The 20,955-nt window shown below is 40.3% G+C and overlaps 1 protein-coding gene across 2 annotated transcripts in view; it reads right to left on the bottom strand.

Moving 5' to 3' along the window:
* The window catches only part of NETO2 (neuropilin and tolloid like 2), a 29,987-nt gene extending 9,961 nt beyond the window's left edge, over positions 1 to 20,026 (bottom strand). The window contains exons 1-6 of one of the 2 annotated variants that reach the window (XM_054169952.1): positions 19,701 to 20,026; positions 6,913 to 6,969; positions 5,508 to 5,648; positions 3,333 to 3,581; positions 825 to 869; positions 608 to 735 (exon numbers count right to left, since the gene is read on the bottom strand). In XM_054169952.1, the coding sequence (XP_054025927.1) occupies positions 608 to 735; positions 825 to 869; positions 3,333 to 3,581; positions 5,508 to 5,648; positions 6,913 to 6,969; positions 19,701 to 19,734 (654 nt within the window). In that variant the 5' untranslated portion in view covers positions 19,735 to 20,026. The remainder of the gene's footprint in view (positions 1 to 607; positions 736 to 824; positions 870 to 3,332; positions 3,582 to 5,507; positions 5,649 to 6,912; positions 6,970 to 19,700) is intronic. The other variant, XM_054169953.1, reaches the window with a different exon arrangement.
* Positions 20,027 to 20,955: the final 929 nt, after the last annotated feature.

Here is a 20,955-nt window from a genome sequence, read left to right on the forward strand (position 1 = left end):
GTAACTTGTACTGATTTTTGGCTTGAGCAACTAATATGCCCCTTTATGGCTTGTGCAAAAAAGCTCTAGTAAATGTTATTGTAGGTGTGGTCCTATAGCTAAGTCAGAAAGAGTTAAAAACTTGGTAAAGCCTTTCATTTTATCTCAGACTGATGATGAAGGTGGGCTTTAAGGTTGTGGATTGTGAATTAGACTGGAGAGAAGCAGGTACATGTTCTGTTGACTTTGGACCAAATTCTCCAGCAGGACCACTGGAGGCAAAACTTCAAACCATGGCAGCAAGATTAACTGGAATTTATCAAAGCTGTTAGCTGCATTTTTGCCAGCAGTGTTCCAATAAAACCAGTCAAATGCCCTTGAAAATTGTTGCTTAAACACTTTCCACAGCTATTTTGTTTTTTAAGTTTTAAATAATAATAGGAAGACAACACTGTGAACTTACTGCATAAATTTAATTTCAGAAATAATACTCTATCTGGATTTCTTAAGCCAGTGATACATAATTTCAGATACAGTCAGACGCTACACAAATCATAGCTAGTGATTATTACAAGTTACTAATGACTTGAAAACCTATTGTATACTGAATGATATGAATGAAACCCACCTTAGCATTTGGAGTAGCTTTAATTGTCCATATGCAGTCAACTGCTTGTCCTGGCTTTGTTTTTCCTTCTTGTTCTACTTGACTGGAACGTACTATTCCGTCAGCTCCTGAGAGCTCAAATTGGCAGTCTAGGGAGAAGATATACTTTGCTGTCAAATTTAATGTGATACTAATTTAAAATTTCAGGTATAAAGGAATTGCTACTGTAATACTAGACCTGGGATGGGATTCAAAATACCTCCTAGGTAAGTGAAGTCAGGATCTGTAACAGAAAGAAGTCATGAATCACAGGGGCTATCAGTGCTTGAGAATCACTTCAAAGTTTAATACAATCTGAGGATTATGTCCTTTTTTTTATTATGTCACAATAAAAATTTCTACAAAGTTTATTGAATCAATTGGAGGGTACAGAGATATTTTTTTTTTTTAGATTGTAGCATTGTTTCACAAAGTTTGACCTTATCTGACCAAGGTACTTCTATACTGACAGTTCAGATTTCCAGTGCTAACACCAAAAATTACTATTTGGTATTTTATTTCTACATTACATTTCTGAACTATGCCAGTTTTAACTGAGAGCATTTGAGTGCCACAAGAGTACAGAGGATCTTTCTGTCTTTATCAGACTGCTGAATGTCTAGTTCTGAACAATTTGAACTGGAATGGTTTAGTAGAACATATCAATGCTTTGAAATTCCTAATTCCTATTAATAAGGAATATAAAGGATAGTTCAATACTTTTTCCTTGCCTATCCATGCCTCCTCTATTCTATCCTCAGTTCTAGACATTGTTTTTGAGGAAGAATTTCACCTTGATTGCACTTTTGTCTCTTCTCTTCTAAATCTGATGTGTAAACGGAGTATATATGTGTAGTAGCATAGTCTATGCATGCTACTGGTGAAGTAAGAATATACTTTTTCTTAATGGTTAACTGATGGTACTTGACTACTGACAATAGGACTTGGCTAAAAATGGGCTGGGATGTCCAAGCCTTACATTTCAGTGATCAGGTTAGTGTTTCCTCACAAGTCAGCATAGAAACTTTAAAAGATATGTCTGTTCACAGCTGCAGCACAGGAAATCACCACAGAAATCACACTCTCAAGCATTGTGTGTGTATGTGTGTGGAATGTTGGTCTATGCAAAGAAAGCACCAGTTCATGTAAAAGTGCATGCTTGCTTGGTTCACAATTCTTTTCCAAGTTAAGATGCAGAATTTGGCTCTGTGATTCTCTAAATGTTTTTTTCTGTACAAGGAGTTTACCACTTCCCCTGCAGTGCCTCAGTACTGAGCTGATCACACAGTACAGCTGAGAAAATGGAGAAAATGCCTACTTTGCCCTCCTGTTTTGGTTACCTATAGTGAAATCTATAATCACAATATGCAAAATTCTGTGAGATTTTGAGCCTTCTTAGTGAACTTGGTGGTGTTGTTTTGTGGGGTTTTTTGTTTGGTTTGGTTTTTTGTTTTCTTTGATGAAGTGGGTGTGTATGTTCATGTCCCCTTCTGTTTTCACAATCCCAGCATATGTTACAACACTCTATGTAAATGTAAAAGAAAAGGAAAGAGAAATTTCAGTCTTTCAGTTGCTTTAACCTACTGTGAAAACAATACACAGTTTAAATGTATATTTAAAGTTCCAGCCTGGAAGCAGGCTAAGTTAGTTTTGGAAGTGATGTTAATGAAAAGACCACAAATGGACTTGGCAAAAAGCCTAAGTATTGCCCCTATGAAAACATTTTAGCACATATTTCCAGTGTCACCATGTTAATCTGAAGAGTTTCCAAGTCTAAATCCCTAGCAAGGTATACAGTTCTATAAGCAGTAATACATAATCATGTAGTGTTTTCATGTGCTGTAGGGGTAAAGAACATTTGGGTAAAGATGACATTAAAAAGTTACGCTTGCATATACATTTACAGTAGTAGTAGAGCTGATGTATTTACATTGTCTTTTGTCCCAAAGGACAATAAAATGCTGGTATCTACATGTATAGTATCTATGAAGTGCAGCAGTCAACCACTGCATAAGGACATTGGGTCAATTTTTCCTGTAAAAAGAATGTCCTACCAGTTTTAAGTGGCCTGACAGAGCAGATGTACTTTTTGTTTGTTTTGGCACTGTCAGCATATTATCCTTTCTTTCATACCCTGTGAATTACACAGTACTTTGAGTAAAGAACAAGTTGGTTGTCTGAGCCTGGGGTTTAAGGGAGTCTAGTTAGAGCTGATGCTTGGGCTGTACAGATACTTCCTCTGGCTTTTGAGAATGGAGATTTTAAATGTTTTGTATCTGTCTGGAATTGCTATTGTAGATTTGCTTCAGGTGTTTCTGTCAGTGTTTTATATTCCTAGAAGACAAGTTATTGAATATGCCAGCTCTTTGTCTACATCAATACTCTTTTCATTACTACCACTGGTGAAAATGCTAGGAGTTAAGAGTTATAAACCAGGAAGCTGCTAAAGGCTTCAACGTGAACAAGAACAACTGACTTCTTCACTAGCAAACTACAGACCTGTAATTTCCTTCAATCAGTTTCCCCAAATGGTTTTAGTCAAGTATGCTGTGGGATTAGCAGGACTAAGATTGTAACTGTTGTGTTGTATCTTTGCCTTCCTAAGCACCTGAGATGAAACACAGCTCTAGATTGCTGGCATGAACACATCCAGAGTACAGTGGGAGGAGATGGTCATTAACTTGGTCTGAATTTTAGGTGTCTTTACCTGGTATAAATGAGTACTTTGCTTGAAATCCCTTTCCTTCCAGCTCCTCATCAGAAGTAAACTTGATCCACATAAATCTCCCTGTTGATCTAATTAGTGCAGGACTTTTCAGACCACAGTAACGATTAATGAGAGGGGAGAAACCAAAAGGTCCATCTCGAACCTCCAGATGATCAAACCGACATTCAAATGAGGGTTCTATGTAATAAGGTTCATCAAAGGTCAACTCAATTCTTTGTCGTGGAGCAGCTAGACATCAAAAATCAAGCACAAGATTAAATGAAGAACTATATAAAAAACACATGAAGACATGAAATAATGAAGAGACAAGCCTCCAAAACAGCAAGATAGAAAGAAACCAGAAACTTCTCAAAATACATCTAGCAGTCTGTTACAAAAACTCAGATACACTGTAATAAAACTTGTAAAAATGATTGTGTAGAAGATACTTTTTCATGGAAATGTATGGAGATTTTTGCATTGCTGAAAATCCAGAAATTACATAAATATAACACAGCACATGTAACAGATATTAACGTGTATGCAAAGGTATTCCAGCAAAGTTTAATATTAAGATATGAATTAAAAGTAGTGCTTCATGGAAGCAAAGTGCATAAAAAAAGGAAAACACATTGAGTGATGCAGAGAAGAATGAAAAGAAAAACGTACAAAGAACTATTCACTGGTATATTTCCTAAACATTAAGCCCAAGTTTGGAGAGCCTTTGGCAGGAGACATCTTTCATTAGAATATTCAGAGAAGTGCTATTGACGTGTAGGTGGTTACAATACTGAAAATACTGAACCAGTGACAGCCTAACATCAAGATTTGGATCAGACCCCTAAGCCTGATGCAGCTATGGCTACTTTGTGACTGGACATTCACTTCTGTAGCTTGTAATTGACTCATCTGTATGAATAGCTTTATTGCTTCTTGTTACCTGTTGAGATACTTTGAGATGCTGATTGTTATCTGGAATGACAGCATTGAAGAACCACATGCTGCTGCTTCAGAATGCAAAGAGGTATGACTTTCATGTCTCCAACAGTGTTTAGACTTTAGACATTACTCATACATGAGACAAAACTTTTGTAGCTGTTGGCACATATTGCCAGTGGTCTGAAGGAAGGACCATATCTTAGCTAGAAATTGTGGAGGAACCTGGTCTCACTCATGTACCCATGCTTCTGCGTAAGGACTGTGAGGACAGAGGTGTGGAAACTGATTCTGTGTCCCATGGCAACTGCCTTGTGCAAGGGCGATCCAGCAATGGACCTGCTATGGCTGAATTCTGAAGCAGGACAGGATACCTCCTCTCCACGGCCTTCACTGGCAAGCAAGACACAAACCTTCAGCTGAGCACGCATGCAAGTGAAAACGAGGTTGTCTGTGACCCGGTACTACGCTGCACAATAAAACCTCACTGAAACATATCACTTAAAATATTTCAATTAATTGATATGAATCTGATGATTAAGTTGACTAATGTTTTTTCTCTGACTGGTGAATTTTGGGTGCATTCTAATAAGAGGAAAAATTAATTAGTGTCCCAAGTCTTGCAGCCTTTATCCAAGATATTCTCATTGGAAAATGGTTTTATTCTAGTTAATAGATTTTTTTTTTTATCCTCACCACGTTATTTCAGTAGTGACTGCAGCAGTGCTAAAATCTCCATATTTTTAGTATAGTGCTATGGCAGTCAGATGTGTCTTTTTTATTAATAAATGACAGCATAAAGCTTTTCTTCTGGTGAGACAGAATAACACAATGTGGTCTGGAAAATGCTGAAGATACTCTTCAGCCATCTTTTGGAGTTTATTATCAGCAATACTGGAAGTGATATTAAGATAACAAGCTGCAATTTTAATCTTACTAGTTTTGTGCCTTCCTAGATTATAGTAGAGCTGATGCTGCTTTTTTTCTGGCTGTGAGGGTATGTCTCATTCCATACAGTTAATTCCTGGAGGTCTGCATTTTCTATTAATTTGATACCATTATTGCAGAGAGTTTATTTAGCTTCTTGTTCAACCAAAAGACTGCAGAATCGATTATATTACCAGTATGGCTATATGATACTTCACAGTACAGTAAAATGACACATTTTTAACAGATCAAGGTTATCTATTAATTTAGCAATAAGATTACCACACAACAAAACAGAAATACAGTGTGTACCTTCTAAGATATAGATGCACTCTTGATTTGGTGGGTACATGTTAGGGTAGTTTGGTGAAGCAAAATGTCCTCCATTGCTTGTCCGTACCCAATTGTCACACTGGGTAGGAGGAATGCGGTTTACTCCAATACTTTGCCCACCTTAAGTGAAAGAACACCTGATGAAATACATTTCTCCTGCAAGCATGCAAATTTGACTTTGCAAAAGTACAACACTGACATAACACATATCCTATGAAAGAACATGCTTCTCTTTCTAAGTCAAATAGTCACAGTGATTGCTAATGCAGCAGCACTATTTTATGCCTTATGTCTTCTCTTCCTATGCAAATATAGTCCAAAATTTGTTAACCAGTTTTGCTCCTGATTTCAGTGTATCTATTGAATATTTATTTACAATAATTTGTTGGAATGCTTATAATAGAATGAATTAGAATATGTAAATACAGCAATGGTAGTTAATAAAATTACTAGCAATAGGTAGATTGCAGTGGTAGCTAAGGGTCTCATTTCTGGATGTTCAGGGAAATGATGAGATTATGCAGTTTACTGAGCTGGTGCACTGTGCTAAACCATTTGCAAGAGCCAAGGAGAAGCAGTTGGGAATAGTGTGATCCCTCTGACATTCTTAAGTAATTTTGGCCCTTCTCCTAGTTATCATCAGAATTAGAGAGACTAAGACACAGGATATGTGCTGCTAGACTTTTTCTAAATCTCACTGGATGCTCTCATACTGTTATTTATATTTATATGGGTTTTCTTTGTAGACCAGGTGCTCTCATAATGTCATTTATATTTATGTGGTTTTTTCTTTGTAGACCTTTGAGAGGGAGTCCATGCTGATGCAGGTCTTGGCTGTCTCCAGTAAATTACATCATCTTCCAGTGATATTTTATGCAGCTTTTTGATTTATTGGGGTGAAATCTAAGTCTCTCCTGCAGAAATTGTTCAAGGAAATTCTGTAGGTGTCAGTTCAAGGAATTCATCTTTCCTAAGTGTGAGTTAATCCCACATATGAGAAAACAAGGTTTGTAAAACTGATGCCTTCCCCACTCAGCAGGCTTCCAAAATGTTTGTGGGTGGACTATTTAAAACTTGTTGTCAGATACAGAAAACATGAGTTTCCATGGCGTTTTTCCCTTCCCTCCCCCCACCATTTATAAGGTCTAAAGCCGTAACATTTTAACTGGGCAAATGAACTTCCACATTCATTGTTACTGGATAGCTCTGTTCAGTTGGGAAACAATGCAATAAACAGAGGGAAAATAGAAAACACTAGAATTTATATGGGTTATTCAAGGTCTACTAATACTCATATACATTTTCTTTTACTTATATATTGCTTAATTAAAAATTACAAATCTGTTACATTTTCTGAAAGAAAATCATTAAACCAGAATTGTACCTTGTGTCTTCTGTGCAACAGCAATTCCTTCTACTACCAGGATTGTTACTAGCAACACTGGTAAGAGAAATTGGACAGGAAAAACATCAGTAATTAATCAAAATGACAGGCCATTTTCTGCAGTCCCAATTCATGCAAATCCATGAATTGCTAACCCAAACAACTCAGAACATGCAAACCCACATAATTCATTTCTGTGCTTTCTTAAAACGCCCGCTTTAGGAAGCCAGCGCAGTCTAAATGCACTGTCAGTTCTTCTTCCAAGTTCCGTAAGAAAGAGTGTATGAGAGTAACATTTTTTTGTTTGAGGGAACTTGTAGGAATATTTGTTAAAGTACCTACTAATTTGAAGCATCTTATAACATTACATGGTATCTATCTTCTACAGAACTTCTACATCCTAAAATGAGATGTTTCAGTGCAATATTGAACACATTTATCCTAAAACTCTATTTGCCTAATGTGTATGAAATACTTCTCTAGCTTCCAAGAAATGAATCAGGACTACGAGCTGCTGCATGGTCTTATCCCTGCATGGATTTCAGGTGTACTATAGAATTGTTCTGGCAAGACTAGTTATTGGGATACTGCTATGGTACCTGTGATTTTTGCACATGTGGCAGTAGAAAAAGTTCAAGTCCGAGTTCTGTCTGCGGGGAGACTTTGAGCAGCTGACAACAGCTAGGATATGGACACTCTTAGGATATACACCATTGCAAGCATTATGGTTTGCTGGAGCGTTGTGCTAATCCCAGGTGTTGGTACCTGCTGCTGTTTGATAGATTTGAACTGACTAAATATTGGACTTGTTGAAATTTTGTTATACAATTTCCTCCAATGTCTTTTCCTCCCTTGCTTCTTCCCTTTCTCCCTCCCTCCCTTGCCTTCCTTTTCTCCCTCCCTCCCTTCCTCTTCCCCTTCCCCTCCCTAAAAAGAAGCTGTCTAGCTGATTGTTGCCATTGGGCTATCCCTTGTGTTTATGCTCTATTTGCATCTGCGAAGCATCAGTCTGAACAGCACATATTAAAGATTCCATATTCCACTATTCATCAACAGTTTTAAAGCAGGCTTAATGTTCAGATTCTCCTACAATGTATTGTCCTCTCAAATTATTATGGATTACCAAGAAAAGAGTATGAAATAAGAGCTATAATTATACCACTCTTAAATCTGTCATTTGCTTCCATCTTGACTACCTATGCAATTCTGGACATACAGAGCACTAACTGAAAAAGATGAACCCTTGCCCTGTACAGAAGCTTGCTAAGAGGAGATAGGATGCAAGTCATAAAATCATTGAGTGTCTGTCTCTTCCAAATAAAGAACCAAGGGTATCAGACAAAGATGATGTGGCATGTTCAAAGGAAACTAAGATTTTAATTTATTTTTTCTTTAATGGACATTCTTCATAATGCATCCTTAAGATAGAAAAGTCTATTTCTTAAGCCATAAGTTTTTGGAAGTCTTGGATAATATTTAGGGCAAATACAATTTGTTCTACTTTTATACTCTTTCTGCTTTCATTTCTCTGTGAAAGAAGATACCAGGATAGATGGACATTTCATTTGACCTGGTATGGCCTTACCCATGTTCTTAATCTACTTGTTTAATACTAAGTCAGACTGGCATGGCTTTACCACTGCAGGAAAAAACAAAAACAAACCCCACAGATTTCAGCAGGAATTTTATTATTGCATTCACAAAGTTAATTTTATTTTCAGTTTTCCTTTCTTGTTGCTGAGACATTTTAGTGGTTTATGCTGAAATTGCATTTTCCCTATCTGATTTTCTCTGTGTTAGACTTTCAGCCCTTTAGAGTTCTGGAGTGAGCCAGCACTGACTGTGCATGATGATGACCTTGACTGAATTGCTCTATATGCTACCATAATGTTGGCATAGATGTATTATCTTGGGGGAAGACAAAAGAGGAAGAGTGTCCATCTAGCAATTGTGGTTTATTATGTGTTTCTGATGCCACTGCTCTCTATCTGTATTAAACCAGACTGTTATGAGACTTTCCTCACCAGCAACTGCTTTTTCCCTTTTAAGTTAAGTTCACAACTGTGGGTGTTCTAAAATACCATATGGCCTTGCAAACAAGTGTTATGTTCCTAGAAGCTTATTTGATTTTTAGGGATGGATTACAAGATAGGAAGTTAAGACTTAAGATAGTTTTGCCTTTTCCATCTTTGCAATAATTCCACATTTTCATTAATGTTAATAGACTGAAAAGTAGACTCACTCTCATTATCCCATACAAAGTATCAATTCTTAGTCATTGCTGACTTACCCTAGACTGAAAACTCATCCTTCAGAAGAAAGCATCTAGTACTCATGAATTGTCTTCAAGTTATGGATGTTCAGTGGTCTTTAAAGCAAATAAATATCCCATCTTTATTAACATATTATGGGTACTTTTCAGTTATTTTTAGGTTTTAATATCTCTTATGTAGATGCTATTGTTTAAAAATTATTTGCAACTTATTTTGGTGGCTTGTGTGTTTAAACTGTGCACTCAAAGATCTGAGTTTAAATGCACGAACTTAAAATGCATTTGTACTCAGATTGAGTGTCTCTAACAGAGAATCTTGATAGTGGTTATAAAGTTGTCTATGTATTTTCTTTGTATTCTTGTTGGGGTTTTAAAATTCTTCTTCTGATTTTTTCAAAGTTGGCTTTTATTGCTAAAGTAAATGCAGTTTCCAGAACCCTATGCAAATCATGGGTCAGTATGTTCTTCTTTTGAATTAACCTTTCTTAAAGATTTGCCATCCCCAACCCTCTCTTTTGCAAGGACATAGTAATCTCTTTAGAACTTGTGCTGCTCCTTAAAATGCAAAATTGCCTTTGTCTCTTTTTCTTAAAGCAAACAAACACAGAAATGTGAGTAAAATCATTGTTTTCGTGACTAACAAAATTAACGCATAGTCCCTTTCAAGTAACAGTGAAGTTTTGGGGTAATTTTTGTACAGCTGTCTACCTTGGCAAACACTGTTAGAGAATGCTTTTTCTTTTTCACCCTTAAAACATTAGTAAGCATCTGTATTTATTTCAATGATTGTGCTCTCTTCTAGGGATAGAGACAACATAAACAATAGATGTTCAGTTACACTAACTAGTGAGTTTTTTTCTTGAAGTGATGCAAATACAGGAACAAGCCTCCTAAAAGGGCTTCAGAATATCTGATTGGCTTTCACTAAATCCTGTGCCATTGCTGTCTACAACTACCTGAAGGGAGGTTGTAGCCAGGTGGGGGTTGGTCTCTTCTCCCAGGCAACCACCAACAGAACAAGAGGACACAGTCTCAAGCAGTGCCAGGGGAGGTTTAGGCTGGATGTTAGGAAGAAGTTCTTCAAGGAGTGATTGGCCGTTGGAATGGGCTGCCCAGGGAGGTGGTGGAGTCACCATCACTGGAAGTGTTTAAGAAGAAACTGCACGAGGCACTTGGTGCCATGGTTTAGTTGATTAGATGGTGTTAGGTAATAGGTTGGACGTGATGATCTTGAAGGTCTTTTCCAACCTGGTTAATTCTATTCTATTCTATTCTCTGAATCATCCACACCTGTGGCTGTGTAAGTGCAAAAGAACAGTGCATATTTCCTGCAGAACAGCACGGATATGCAGGCAATTACAGAAGATAAATGGGCTGAATATTTGTCTGTCTTCCTTTTGTCATGTTATATGGGTGAGTGGATATAGTAAGTATGGGCCACCTTCTCTTTGTTCCCTGCCCTTTTCATCCTCTTCATTTTTAATCTCTTCCATCTCTTGCCTTTCCCTGGTGATCCCAGTCCTTCTCATGCTCTCTGCAACTCCTAAGATGTATTCGAAACAGCCCAGGTAGCCTATGTGTAAGGGCCTTCCTTTGCTATTACTTTTATTCCAGGTGACAGTATGATAAAGAAAATAGGTGTCTGACTCATACTCTCTCTGTGTGCTGTCCTTATCTCTGTGACATTGCTAGCAAAAAGGTGGGGAGAGGACTGACTTCTGTTATTCCTGAGAACAAGCAGGGATGCCTTAAACTGTGTGCATTTAGGTGGCACAGTATAATGTGGGATAGCAGCCAGGAATGTTTTGGCTGCAAACAAGGCCTATCAATGTTCAGGATGAAAGAAAACAAAATAAGGGGAAAAAAATCAGTCAGGATATTTTTAGACCTTTTAGGACTGCTTGCATTAACCCATTTTTGTGTGCATTTTTAAACAACTAAGCTATCACTTGGTTTCCTAAATCCATATCAGTTCATGGAAAAATATTTCTGAATGTCAAAGACTAATTTGGACCATACAGTCACTAAGAAGGATGGAAGATGTCTAGGGAAGAGGCAGATCCTGTAGCATAGTGCCCTAGAGAGCTAGTGCTGAACCACTGTTCTGGTATTGCATGCAGGGACACAGACACAGCAATTAGAACAGACACGAGATACCAAACTATATTGACTAAAGGTCTGGTAGCATGTTCAGAAGAATAATGAATGACCTTGTTACTTCCAATAAACTGAAATTCCCATAGATAAAATGCACCTGATCTTGCAGTGAGACACAGTTCCTTCTTTCTTCCTCTTAAAAGTCTACTGCATATCACTATGACATGACTGTTCTTCAGTGTGGATAACATGTAACTCTAGACTTAGCTCCCTATTCTATTATGGTACAGGAAGCAGAAGCAGTAAGTATCTAGATGTGCCTCTTGAACATGGCATGCTAATGTAAGCAACAGCACAGGCAGTCCAGGATTGTGCAATGGCATTGATCATTAAAGGGATAGAATGGTGAGTTTGACTGTTTTAATGCAGGAGTATGGTGGCAGTTCTACTAGGGGACACTGAAATATGGGAGACTGACCTTATATTTAGTGGGTAAATATAATAGAGGTTAGACCTTTTACACCCTATATTAAGCTGCTGCTTCATAATATGTACACTGTAGAAGAAGCTATCATTAAACCAGCAGCAGCACAGCAACTGAGGCAGACACATTAAGAGGGGCTTCTTTTATTCATGAACCTGGTATTTGCCACAGACATTTATTCCACAAATTATGGTGCATACTTTTGTACTACTATTTAAAGCTCTGATAGTTTTCACCTGTATGAACATTAACTAGAAATAAAGAAAAAGCAGCAAGCTTCTGTCTTGGTTCTTAAAAGAATTGATTTTTCATTTCCTTCACTTCTTTGCATGAAATATTTTAAACCACATAGCCTGCAGACAGCTGTATGAATTTTTAAGAGGGATGACACTAACCATACATTGCAAATTCTTATTACTATTCTGTTGTTGAATTGGGCTTGTGGAATAATATAAAAGAATCCCCTGAACTGGTGCAATAAACTATACATTGTTTGCAGGAGTCAAGATTTTCTTCACTCACATTTCTTAAAATTCTCTACAATGCAAAATAAATCTGTTAATTTGTCTATAGAAGTAGATATATATAGAGAGAGATTCACAAATTAGTGGCTACTATTTCTCTTAAAAAATGAGAATACAGTTAGTTTTATAGTAAACAGGTATTCAACCCAATATTGAGAAATCAGTGCGTTGCTTAGGAAAACAAGTGCTCTGGGCTGCGAATCTGACATGTGCTTGTACTTTCCAGCAAGATGCATTCTTCAGATGCATGGGATACAGTAGTGCTTTCAGCTCCCTATGGTATGCCTTTCCTCTGCTCTTTCTGCATGCTCTAGGGATCTTAACATATAGAGAAAACAGACAATTTGCTCTGTGCCTCTGAGAGCAGTGTCTGTCTTCAGTGATGACAGTGGGGGATCTGTGCATGCAGAGCAAGCTGAATATCAAACTGGGGAGCAGTCATGCACAACTGAGAAACAGAGTGAAAAAATCCACCATTTAAAAAAAAAAAAGACTTAATCATTTAGAGTATAACAAGTCCTTAGTATAATGGTAGTCAGAATCCTAGGGATAAAGATGACAGACATTGCCTAAAGCAGGATTCGCTGTTTTATCTGTGTGCTGTACTCTCTGGATTAGGCAGCACCTTGTATACATACAGTCCAAACAGACAGTAATTGGCAAAACACAGGTCATGCATGTTAGAAAATCTTGCCAGGATGCCTGCTTCTTTCTGGCAGATACAGCCTAGAGTAATAAATGCTTGATCTTAATTATATACCATGTTTTGCCTTATGGGAATGAATCCTTTTCTGTTACTATTCTTAAACCTAGCTCATAATTTGCCCTGTGTGCTAAAATTAGTATTACTTTTAGTAACTGATAATCACAGTATCCCAGCTTTTAACAACATTTTTCCCCCCACATGCATGTCTAAACATTAATGATACTAATGTGTGGGGGTGCATTTTTTGTGTAATACCCTATCTTATTCTCTGGCCAGGATTATTTGTACGACATAAGTCACTTACATGTGTTTTGGTTGCTTTTAAGGACTCTGATCAAGCATAAAGTCCCATGATGTTAGATGCTGCACAAATTCAAAGTGATTGACCAGTTTTCTTGCAAAGAACTTCTGTGATTGAGACAGAATGATAAAAAGTTCCAGCACCCTGAATTGTATGTAATTCTGAGTGAATGGTCACCTCCTCTTCTTTCAGAAAGATAGTTAAGTGTATTTCTGATGTGAGCCATTTTTAGCTCAGAAAGACAAACTGTAAATTCTGGGGAGTTAGATTTTTCTCTCTTCCTAGCATTTGGTGACATTTGCTAATTGATAAAAGGAATACTGAATTGCATCTGTTGCTGCTTTTTTAGGCAAACAATTCTATTGCTGAGGATGAAAACACAGCAGTTTTTGATTCCTACATGCTCTTATAGCTCACAGTCTGTATATATTCCCTTATCTCTGTCCTACAACAGGACAGTTGTAGATTGGCAAAATGAGTATCAGAGAGCAGTTAAAGTGGCTGCTTATAACTTGGCCTATTAATGGCTCTGGTGATTTCCTCATATTGGAATATACTGCAGGACTGCCACAGAATAAAGTAACAGAAATGAAGGTGTGCATCAGGCAAGACATGTCTTTGCTGTTGGTCTTACCCAGAGCATGCTAGTGGAGCTGCCAGCCTATTTTTAATTCTCCTCACAAAACCGTGATAGCAGAAGTGGACTTCACCAGCTATTAAGGGTGACTCTAGCACCCTTGTAAGATCCAAGTCTTGTTAGCCATTAGCATGCCAGCAGGATATCTGAACGCACTCAGATCTATTCTCAGATTTAACAGTTTCATCTTACTCCAGCTGTTTCCAGTAGGGATTCCTCTTTAAAATTGCCAAGACACCAGGTTAACTGATGCAGGAAGTAAATGCAGTTCTCCCACACCCATTTTATCAAAATCACCTGCAGAACAATTTAGGCTTGGATAGATCTGTGACAGCGTCCCCTCCAAGTTTGCTCAGAGAATTCAACATTTATGATCCCTTCCTCCATTAGAATGTATAAGCAGCTGTGGGCTGCTTCATTTCACCAGTTGCTCCACATCCTGTTACTTATAATCCATTCCTAGATATGTCTGCCAGCAAAACTTCTGCCAGAAGAATGGTATCTTTCATTTTTAAAATAGAAGCTTTCCTTTTTGTGCAGAAGATCTTTTTTCATCTCTTGCAGCAAGAGATTGATGAGAAGGCTGCATGTGCAAACCATGTCGATGAGGGGTTCCAAAAACCTTATTAAAATATATACACTGACTTGAAGTTCAGATGGTTTCCCTGCAACTGACAGAACTGATCGTGCTGTACATGACTATTCTGACTGCATCTTTCCCAGAGATTACTAATTCCTAGAACACTTGGACAGTGATACTGTTCACTGAAGATTAGACTGTACTAAACTTCATTATCTTTTGGTCTTTATTATGAATGTAGTGTATTTTTCATTGGAAATATTTTCAGGAATGTCAGTTACGGAATTAAAAGGTTTGCTGTCTTCAGTCCTGATAACAAATTATGTATAGATTGTATTTTTTTTTTCTAGCTCTTCACTCTCCCTTAAGAGACTCCTCTGTGTTAGTGGATTTTATTGTACGTTGAAGAAGGTCGTGTGAAATATATTAACATATTCACAGTCCTTTCCTGCTGCTTAGTGGGTCAGCTTGGTAATAACAGATCATGAAGTGAAGCACAAAGATAAGCTAAAAGAAATGTGTAATTTTAAAAATGTTATTAGAAGTTACCTGCTGCTTTTGTGTTGAAAAATTTACACTCCCCCACCCCAATCACTTGCAGTATTCGAGGCAACAGTTGTCAGTTGTGTATCAATAGAGGCAGCAAGTCATCTTCAAGGCAGCAAGCTATTTAATTTGTCCAAGACTGTAAGTGCTTCATTAATTAAAAACCAATTTGGAGTACGTAAGGAAGAAAAGCAGTGAGCTTGTTTGCAGTGCCAGAACCCCAACTGTACCCAAGACACTGTAATTAAGATTTTTCCCTCTGTCCAGATAAGCATGTCCATCACTACACCTGTAACCTGCTTTGTATGTAAACAGCATGTGCAAGGGTGTATACAATTTCTGGCATAATTGCAAATGTTTATCAGCTCCCTTCACCATTCCTGCAATGAATTACATTGTGAATTTCTGACAGGTTCATGAATGATGAATTACTTACAAAGTTTCCTTTAGAGAGTAACTCTTCTGTCTAATATCTCTCTGTGAATTAAACCTTAGAGAAGGTGTTGAAAATCTTAAGCTTTTTGATTAGCTAGGGATACATAACTCAGCAACTCCTTTAGCTTCAATCCAGTGTTATTTTGTACTCCAGCTACAACTATATACCAAATTTCTACACTGACCTTTTCTATTAATACCAGTGTAATATAAGCAACTTGACATGTGCAAATGGTAGCACTCATTGTCAATTATTTCTTAGGAAAAGTGGGAAGTTAATGTTTTTGAAGTTGTGCTGCTCTGGGAGTGGTGCATTTAGGCCATTAAGTTTCTGTATCAGCAGCAAGGCATAATACATATCACCAAACTGGAGGTTTCCTTCTTTCTAAGACAGAAGCTTTTAAAGTACTGTTCTATAGTTACTTGGGTTACTTCTGCTTAACTGCTTAGCAGCGCAAGCTGTTCAGTGCTGTAAACTTTTTTCTGAACGTAGCAGAAAAGACTGCAAGTAGATCCTGGTTTTAAGTCAAAAATGAAATTCTGACTTACACTTGATACTGCTTTTGCTAGGGCAGTCGTAGCCTCGTCAGTAAGAAATTACCAAAAGATTTTGTCTTTTCTCTCTGTTTTTAGCTTTTTGTGCCATTGTTACACCTTTTGATTCTAGAAACAGGAGGCCATGGTTCCTAGTTTTTGTGTGGAAGGAAGCATTACTTCCTAACACTACTTGTTTGTGAGAAATTAACTGTTAAAATCATGCCAAAATGCAAATGAGGGGGCTGAGCAGAATGGCAGGAAGTTAATTATAGTACTCCACACTTTCCCAACATGCCAGAGTTGCAAATAATTCTGTACCTCATTGGAAGGCTGGGAATGTTGATTTTCTGGATGTAGCAGTAATTTGTCCCAGCCCTGGTAGCTTGTTGAATTATCAGGACAGAAACTACATAATTATCTCATTGGCTTTTAAAGGTAATCCAATATAATAACTGAAATTGTCTAAAACTAATGTACAGGCAGGGTCTAATTTAAGGTTTGTGGTGGTGTTTTGTTTTTTTTTAACCAAATAATAGTATATGGAAATGAAAGGGGGAGCATATTTGAAGGATGGGAACAGAATCTTAGCAAGCACATTTAGGGGGAACATCAAGATAGGAGGAAATTACCATTAGATATATTTACTTCCAAAGCATAACAGGAACATGGCTTTATTAAGGAAGCAGCTGCTTTTCTCTCTTATGATGCAGAGGGATATAATGCTTTATTGTTGTAGCGCAGTTGCATTTTGCAAGCTGTGCTAGGATTAAAGAATGATTCCAGTGTGTTTAAAATCTCATTGAGAACTGAAGAGGGAAGGAAAAGGCTTTGTCTCAAAACAACCAAAACGCAGCAAGCACCTCATCCCCCAGGGTTACCAGGAGGGCGCTGGCTGGACTCGACTTAGCAAAACCTGTGGCTGTTGCAACCTCAGCACTGTTGTGGTCCACCATCACCTCCACTCAGTGCTACTGGCTGCTAGATTTGGATGAGATCAAATCATGATTTTAACTAGATGAAATTCAGGTTGAGACTTGGAGAAGTTTTGCTGAACACTATGTAGAGAGGCAATAAGAATTATATTTAGGTACTAATTTAAATTACCTCTTATTACTGATATCTGAGGAAAAACAGAATAGTTTTGAAAAAGCATAACAGAAGAAAAGCTGGAGCACCTCTCCTTCCAGGACAGACTGAGGGAGTTGGGTCTGTACATCCTGGAGAAGAGAAGGCTCCAGGGAGATCTTATAGCAGCCTTCCAGTACCTGAAAGGGGCCTGCAGGAAAGGTGGAGAGAGACTATTTACAAGGGCATGCAGTGATAGGATAAGGGGCAATGGTTTTTAACTAGAACAGGGTAGATTCAGGTTGGACACGAGGGTGGTAAGATACTGGAATAAGCTGCCCAGGGAAGTTGTGGACACCTCATTCCTGTAATACAGTGTTTAAGACCAGGCTGGGTGAGGATTTGAGCAACCTGGTCTGGTGGGAAGTGTCCCTGCCTGTGGCATGGGGGTTGGAACTAGATGATTTTTAAGGTCCCTTCCAACTCAAGCCATTCTACCTTCTACAAAGAAATTTGAATTGCCACAAAGTGACTCTGATGGGCTTGCTTCTACCCTTAAATACAACTTTTGTGGATGACAGAAATGTATATATATGCATTCCATGTGAAGAACAGAAGATTAAACTGTTTCTAAGTATTATTAAAAGGTATGTGACTTTTCACAGTATGTTGAACTTCACTGTAATTCATATATGGTTTAGCAGAACTCTTCCAGTTCTGCACATAAAGCTGTTTGCATGGAGAAAAAATATTTACTGCCACTGTAGGTAGAGTTTCCATGCAGAATTTAAGATGCAACTTGTAAAATATGGAGGGTTACTTTGAATGTTATTCCCAACAGTTTCCTTCTGAGAAAAAGTCTATGTGCCTATTTATAGGAATCTTTTTTCCTTTTTCTTTCTGATTAGATACAATAACTGGACTATATGAACACTTTTAGTGAAGAACAGATAAAAGGGAGTGTATGATGCTAAGTAATGATAGGCTGTTCCTGTAGTCATGGCAAGTGATGCATTTAGAATACCAACAGCTTATTGACTAACGGCTCTGTGCAATTTGTAGGTTATGAATCATACAAAAACCCTCACATAGCAGGACTTTTTACCTGGGCACTAGTGTGACTGTAAAAGATAAGCATGAGGTCTGTTCAGAAAACCTGTATAATCAAACCTATAGCAAACACGTATTTCTGACATGTAATTGAATCTGCATTTGTAGAAAGTCATTAAGAAACAGAAATGTCAGTTTTATTTTGGGGCTGCTTTATAGTGGGGTTTGGTATGTAAGCAATGTACTTAAAGAGGAAGTAGAAAAAAAATAATCTAAATGCCTATTGTCCCCCTTGCAAGCCTTCTGTTCCTATGTTACCTAAACACAGTGGATAGTGACACCTATACAGAGGCAGAAACGTGTAAAGTATCTTCTGTCTCTTTATTTATTAGCATAATAATTGAAAAATGTTTATTTACACTCTCAAGACATCTCTCCTTCAGGCCAGGAACATAGGATTTTATGGGCCATGGAAGCATTCTGGATCTAAAACATACTTTACAACTTTCATGCCATGGGAGGACATCAGTGCATATCAGAAACGGTGCTCTACTCTGCAGTAATGCCTCGTTGGCTTCAATAATGTAAGCAGAGGCCCCGAAATTTCCTAACGGAGTAATTTAATAAAAATCCCTGATGGTTCTGCTCTTGCTCAAGAAGATACAGAATGCTAGAAATAATCTCTTGAGGCACGGGTTTAACGGTCATATCTAGCTTTATTTTCTGAAATAAAACCCCTGCCCGTTGTCGAGCTGTGCAATACCACAGACAAAGAAATGCTAGGGTGAGGAGTCTTCCTCAGTTGTTTACCTCTGAACATAAAGAAGTTAGAAACAAGATTTAAAAGGCTCGAGAACAACAGAAGCATAGGTTGAGTACCCGTAAGGCTGTAGCTTGAGACTCAGGTGACTGATTTTCTGAAAACCTTGCTGAAAACAGATCTTGCTCCCGAGAGCATGTATGACACCCTGATCGCTGTTAAGAGTTCCGAAGACAGAAAGAGTGGTTTGGTTTTTGGGGGGTTTTTTGTTGTTGGTTTTTTTTCCCCTGTGGTAAGACTGGAGCGCAAGAAGCTCTCAGGGTGTCTCAGGCATATAAGGGACTGTGGCGCAGGGTCGCTGCCATCGTGACCCGTGCTTCTGCAGGCTGGGACTTCCCCAAACCGAAGTGCCGAGGTGCACTAGCGGGGACAGGAGCAGCCCGGGATGGCTGCGGGCTCCTGACTGTACAGCCCCGCGCTAGGCGCCCAAAAGCGTCCGCCCTGCAGCCTCGAGCTGCTACCAGCACCGCAGAGCTGGCTTTCGCGTGGAGCAGAGAGGGACCAGGGACCCGCCAGCCTCCCGGCCGTGAAGCCAGGTGGCGGGGCAGCGGAGTGGTCGTCCTCTCTGCGGCCCCTGTGCCCCTCGTACCAAAGTTTCCGCCGCCGGTAGAAGGGCGCCCGGAGCAGAACCCGGGGGTCGCCCGGGGCGCCTCCAGGGGTACCGCGGTCTCCGTTCCGGCGAGGCACGAGCAGCTCCTCCCGCGGAGGGCGCCGTTGCCGCCCGCGGCTCCTACCTTCCAGCACCGAGCAGAGTTTGTGCAGGGCCATTGTCTCCCGGCGGGCCGCGGCGGCGACGGCGATCACCGGCGCTCCACGGCCCCTGCCGGGCGCGGCGGCGGCCCCCCGCGAGGGCGCTGTGGCCCGCGGCTACGGCTCGGCCGGCCCCCGCCCGCCCACGGCCATGCCCGCCGCCCCCGCGCGGGGCGCGCTCAGCCTCCGCCGCCCGAGCCCGGAGACGCCGCCGTGCTCAGTCCCATTTAGAGCGGGGCGCGGCGGGCTCCGTCGGGGCTGGCCTGCCTCGGGGAGGAGGGGGATCTCCCAGTAAGGCGGTCTGAGCGTAGCTCGGCAGCTGCCAGCCCGACTGAAGCGACTGCCTGTAAATGAAGCTCATTTAAGATGTAAGGGGTGTTTGCCTGGATGAGCTGCTTGTACGCATGTGCCCGCCCCCCACGGAGCCCCGCAAGCAGCCGCAGCCGGCGGGGCCACTGTGCTCCTCCCGCCCGGTCGGGCACCGAAGAGGGGGCGGCGACCGTAGCGACGGGGCAGCAGCCTTTCTCGTCCCGTCCCTGCGGGGAGCTGGTAGTGGCCCCGTTGAGGCACCCCGCCCCGGTTCCCCGCCGTGCATCATGCCCCAGGCCCCGTCCTCCCCGCCCGTCTGCCGAGATTTGGTCGTCTGCGTAGAGGGGTCCGCCGGTGCTGGCCGCTGGGAGCGCGTCCGTCGCGACCGGGGCGGAGCGGCCAAGCCGTCCGGCCCCAATCCAGGGCGCGATGTCTGGAGTGAAGCCGAAGCTCAGCTCACCGCCTTTGTTTAGGATCTAAGTAGAGTCCTGGTGGGCTAAAAGGGAGCGGGTCCTGTCTTTCGTCTTCTGTTCCTCCCCTTATTCATGGCAGAGAGCCCGGGCGGCCCCAGCCGTGCGGCGTGCCCAGCTGGCTGCCTCGCTGCAGTGTGCTGCCTGCTGCTCAGGCGCCGGGAAGAGCCCATCACACGGTATTGTGCGGCTGTTGTCTGACAAGAGTGACAGCTAAAATGGAGCTATTACTTTACAAGAAGTTAATAAAAAGGCGAACTTAGCCTGCTGCCTGCCCTAGCTTCCTTTCCTCTGGTTATCCATCATATGAGATTAGGCTGTGAGGGGTGATGTTACTTAGGGAAATGGCCCGAGGTCGGGCAGGTGGTGATGTCGGGGGAACGGTTGACTGTACCTCCTGGGAGAAGGACTCTCCGCCGAAGAGGGAGCGGAGGGAGTGCCTCTAGCCAGCACATCGTGC

Source organism: Dryobates pubescens, chromosome 19 (assembly GCF_014839835.1).
Source record: "Dryobates pubescens isolate bDryPub1 chromosome 19, bDryPub1.pri, whole genome shotgun sequence".
Taxonomy (NCBI): Eukaryota; Metazoa; Chordata; class Aves; order Piciformes; family Picidae; genus Dryobates; species Dryobates pubescens.